Here is a 4,757-nt window from a genome sequence, read left to right on the forward strand (position 1 = left end):
TCCTAAGACATCACTGACTGTGGAAGCTTCACAACTGCCTTCAAGCAGCATGGATTCTGTGCCTCTCCACTCTTCCTGCAGACCCTGGAATCCTTGATTTCCACATGAAATGCAGAATTTACCTTAATCTGAAATCAGGACTCTGGACCACTGGGCAACTGTCTCTTTTTTCTCCATCTAAGGTAAGATGCCTCTGACATGAAAAACTATGATTCCTGGTCAATTTTATTTATTGGGCTCATACAGTCACATTTCTTTAAATCTGAAGAGGGTACAAAACGTCACTTAAAGGACAGCAATTTTTATTCCCCATTCTTGGGGACAAAATGACCAAAACTGGGAAAAGTACAAAAAGTTTGAAACTGACAATTCACAGTAACTCTTTTTTTTTTCACTTTGAGCCAAATTTGTTTGAGTTTGAGTTCAAGATAAATTGTTTGTGTGCCAGTTTAAGAAGTGCTTGGCTGGCAGTCCTTAGCATCTTTATTACTGCTTTTGTAGTCTTTATGCACATCGAGGTCACCATACAATGTCTCTAGTACATCCAGAACTCTACTTTGAACTGAATCCACCTGCTCAGCTGGGCAGTATTCATCTAGACTAGACCTGTCAACAAAAGACAGAGATTTACATTCACTCTTTCATTTTCTCTCCAATCAGATCTTGTGGACCGAGTGTTAATCTTTACCTTGACATAGTCACCAGAGTCGGTGTGGGCAGAGCTTTCAGGACAAGCTGCACAGCAGAAATCAGTCCACTGATCTCCTCCTCGGTACTGATGTGGTGCGGCAGCTCATCTGAGTCACAGGTCAGGCCTGCTTGGTGAACCTGAGTCATGCAGTGATTGGTCAAAGTAGGCAAAAAACGCGATTAAATCAGATTTAAAGGTTAGGAGGAAAACGGCAGAAAGCAAAATGTTTTAACAGATTCAGACTGTTATCCTGATTGTCCATGTCTGTCAGTTTTTAGACAGTAGTTCTTCTTTTTAAATCATGTAATGGGTTTCATTGTGCCAGTGACACCTTAAAGCTTTTAAATCCTCTCTTCACATGCAAATCATTCACTGATAATCTATATAAATTAGAATTCAATGCCTCATTATTGAGGCTCCATAGATCCTGGATTACTCCTTTTTTGAGCAACTTGTTTTGCTGTGTTTTTTTCTTAATTTGAATGAGACATTTCAGGCTCCGTCCCCCTCCAGGTCGAAGAGTACTCCACCTATCCAACCTTACATGTTGGAGACAGAGTCTGACCCAAAGCAGGAAAATGAACTTGCAGAACCATACATTCAATGGTCAGGACCACCCCAGGGGATAAGCAAAGTAAGTGGCTGCTTAGGACCCCGGGGCCACCAGGGGGCCCCTCTAAGTGGAGCAGATTTTTTATTATTATTATTGTTTATATTAACAAAAACACACAATTTCATGATAAAGTCGTAATTTTTTTAAGAAGAAATTGTTTTATTTATATAGCACTTTTTCAGCAACAAGCAATAATATATATTTGATCATGAAATCGTTTTATATGGCCAAAAAGAAAAAATAAACTGCTCTTGGGGGCCCTCCAATGGCCCTTCACTTGACAACCATCCAGCACACCCTCCACTAAGTCAAAGGTGTAGAAACTTTCATCAACATCTAAGGATTTCTTCATAAAGATATCTTTACTTGGTTTTAATCTGGCTTCATAAATGTAATAAATGACTTCCCTAAAGCCCTCGACAATAAGCAACATTGTGCAGCACTTTTCATTTTCATTAAAATCTGATATTTTAAACCAGTCTTACCAGCATTGGGGCCTCTGGTTTACAGTACTTTAGGCTCGTTTGACCCATTTTCTGAAATAATTCAGCTAATAATTATTTGACTACTTTGGGATCAACACATGCTGTGTACAGAGCATCACAGATATTCAGGATATAAGTATCATAAAAACAGAATGACATGACCTGAAAGGTAATATGCCCCATTCTCTCACAGCAGCATACTGTACATACTTCATTTGAATACAGGCACAATATACAAACCATTGAACCACTATACAGACTTTAAGTATATGGCAGCATTTCTTCATGTTTGGACTCATGTAAATCAATTTGTATATGAATGGCCGCCTGGATGACAAGGTGGTAAACAGCAGCTTTAGGAAAATAGAAGAATTCTTACCATATGTTGATGCTTACCATTTCATAGTCAGGTGAAGGATTTCTTGCCTTCAAACTGGAAACCAGTTGGTTTAATGAAGACATGCTAAAAAGAAATAAGTAAAGTGACACACTGACTATTTCAAGACAGAAGAGATTATTTTTACAGTTGTGAACTGAAGTATAATGATGACATTAATAATGCAGCAGCAGCTGCCAGCATGCGACATGCAGCCACAGATTTTGGTCTCTTAGTCCAACACAGATACAAATATGATCAAGTTATCCAGTGTGTGATTGGTACTGTACAAATTAACTTGTTTTACCTACCTATCAGGGTGAGGATGACAAATGTGTGAACAAAAAAGTTAACATGTGACATGCATAATAAATTGTACAAAGTTATCATCATTCACTTATATGCAGCTGAGCTGCAGACATTTTCTAATGACATGAAAGCAGAGGAACTGTACCCTGGTTTAGAGGCCCATCGTGTAACCGTCTGTTCTCCATCATCTTCCAGCAGATCAGCGAATGCCGCCTCCAGGTCCTCTAACTGATGAATACGGTGATCTACACACTCCTCCAGCTCTGCCTTCAGACACACACACACACACACAGTGTGTCTTTCTATCTTCACCAGGACTTTGCATTGACTTCCATTCACTGAAGCTCAACCCTGATCCTTACTATTGCCTGTACATGCCTAACGCTAACCTAAACTTAATTAAAACCTTAGTCCTAAATCTAACCCCCAACCCAAAAATAGCACTTCTCTCTGGGCCCCATAAGGAGCAGTCAGTCCATGCAACATCGTATTTATTATGAAATGGTCCTTATGGAGAGAGAGAGAGATTGATACAATGGTTATAAAAAGTCTATATGTAACCCAGGCTTTCCCTCTTTGGATCTGCCGCTGATGGAAGACACCCTATGGACTCTGCGTTGTGTTTTATTTGTGCGTGAAGGTGGGATGTGATCCGTGCAGAAAAGAGGAATCGGACACAGCGATCGTGGTTGTGGGGAGACCTTGGCGCGTTTATTTCGTCCACCTTACAGGCAGTAAACACACTGTCAGCATTCAACCGCTTTTTTTCTGTTTTACAAAACAATCAAGCATCACAAAACGATCAAACGTCACAAACCAATCAATCACCAGAAAGAAAATGTAATCTGTGCCTAACTGGCAATCTGAACCAATAGAAATATATATAACGTTCATTTTTACACCGGGCTAGCGGAGCTGCTGCTTACCTTACAGGCAGTAAACACACTGTAAGGAATACAGCAGTTCGCGCACAAAAATCCCCCGCACTACGGTGTCCCCGGCAGGACAAACATGCCAGGATTGCGGTGGTACCAACAGCACCCTCTTTTGGGACACTTGTGCACTGCTTTACATATACAAATGTTCAAATGCCAGGTTTTCATGATGTAAAAAAATGACAGCAATACAAATAATTTCACAACTTTTTCCACCTTTAATGTGACCTATAATCTGCATAATGCAATTGAAAAACCAACTGAAACCTTTAAAGGGGTGAAATACAAAATAGAAAATTTAAAATAACCTGGTTGCATAAATATGCACAACCTTAAACTAATACTTTGTTGCACCACCTTTGGCTTTTATTACAACACTCAGTCTTTTTGGGTTGGAGCCTGTCAACGTGGCACATCTTGATGTAGCAATATTTGCCCACTCTATTTTGCAAAATCGCTCCAAATCCGACAGATTGTGAGGGCATCTCCTGTGCACAGCCCTCTTCAGGTCAGCAGATGTTTGATGGGATTCAGGTCTGGATTCTGACTTGGCCATTCCAAAGCTTCCACCTCATTCTGGTATGGACATCCTTTTGTTGTTAGATGTGTGTTTTGGGTCATCGTCCTGCTGAAAGATGAAGTTCCTCTCCATCTTTAGCTTACTGATAGAAGGCCAAAGGTTTTGTGCCAACACTAACTGGTACTTGGAACTGTATATAATGCCCTCCACTCGGATTGAGGCCCCAGGTCCAACTGATGAAAAACAGCCCCCCGAGCATGATTCTGCCACCACCATGCTTCACTGCAGGTATGATGTTCTTTTGGTGATGAGCAGTGTTGTTTTTGCACCAAATATATCTTTTGGAATTATGTCCAAAAAGTTCAACCTTGGTTTTCACACATGTGAAAATGTGTTATGATTTCCAAACGTATGAAGAACATAGGAGGTTGTTGTTATATGTAGTACACAGCTTGTACTTGACATAAATTCCAGCAGCTCCTTCAGTGTTGATGTCGGCCTCTTGGCAGCCTCCCTGACTGCGTTTCCTCTCGTCTTATCACCAACCTTGAATGGATATCCTGTTGTTTGTAACGTCACTGTTGTGCCATATTTTCTCCACGTGATGATGACGGTCTTCACTGTGTTCCATGGTATATTTAATTGCTTGGGAATTCTTTTGTAGTCTTCATCTGACTGATATCTTTGAATCATGAGGTTCGTCTGATGCTTTGGAAGCTCTGTGGATCATGGCTTATTCTGGAAGGTGTGGCTACAAAGACCTTAGGAAAAGCCTACCAGAACACTTTTTCAAGGTTAAATTTCATTTATATATCATTTATATATATA

At 40.3% G+C, this 4,757-nt stretch overlaps 1 protein-coding gene across 1 annotated transcript in view; it reads right to left on the minus strand.

The window, feature by feature from the left end:
* Positions 1–212: 212 nt before the first annotated feature.
* Positions 213–4,757, minus strand: part of cunh5orf22 (chromosome unknown C5orf22 homolog) — a 16,686-nt gene continuing 12,141 nt past the window's right edge. The window contains exons 7-10 of the mRNA XM_015018154.1: positions 2,620–2,741; positions 2,186–2,252; positions 689–828; positions 213–606 (exon numbers count right to left, since the gene is read on the minus strand). Of these exons, the coding sequence (XP_014873640.1) occupies positions 450–606; positions 689–828; positions 2,186–2,252; positions 2,620–2,741 (486 nt within the window). The 3' untranslated portion in view covers positions 213–449. The remainder of the gene's footprint in view (positions 607–688; positions 829–2,185; positions 2,253–2,619; positions 2,742–4,757) is intronic.

This window comes from Poecilia latipinna, unplaced genomic scaffold (genome assembly GCF_001443285.1).
Source record: "Poecilia latipinna isolate Pla-1442-1.1 unplaced genomic scaffold, P_latipinna-1.0 Scaffold2238, whole genome shotgun sequence".
Lineage (NCBI taxonomy): Eukaryota > Metazoa > Chordata > Actinopteri > Cyprinodontiformes > Poeciliidae > Poecilia > Poecilia latipinna.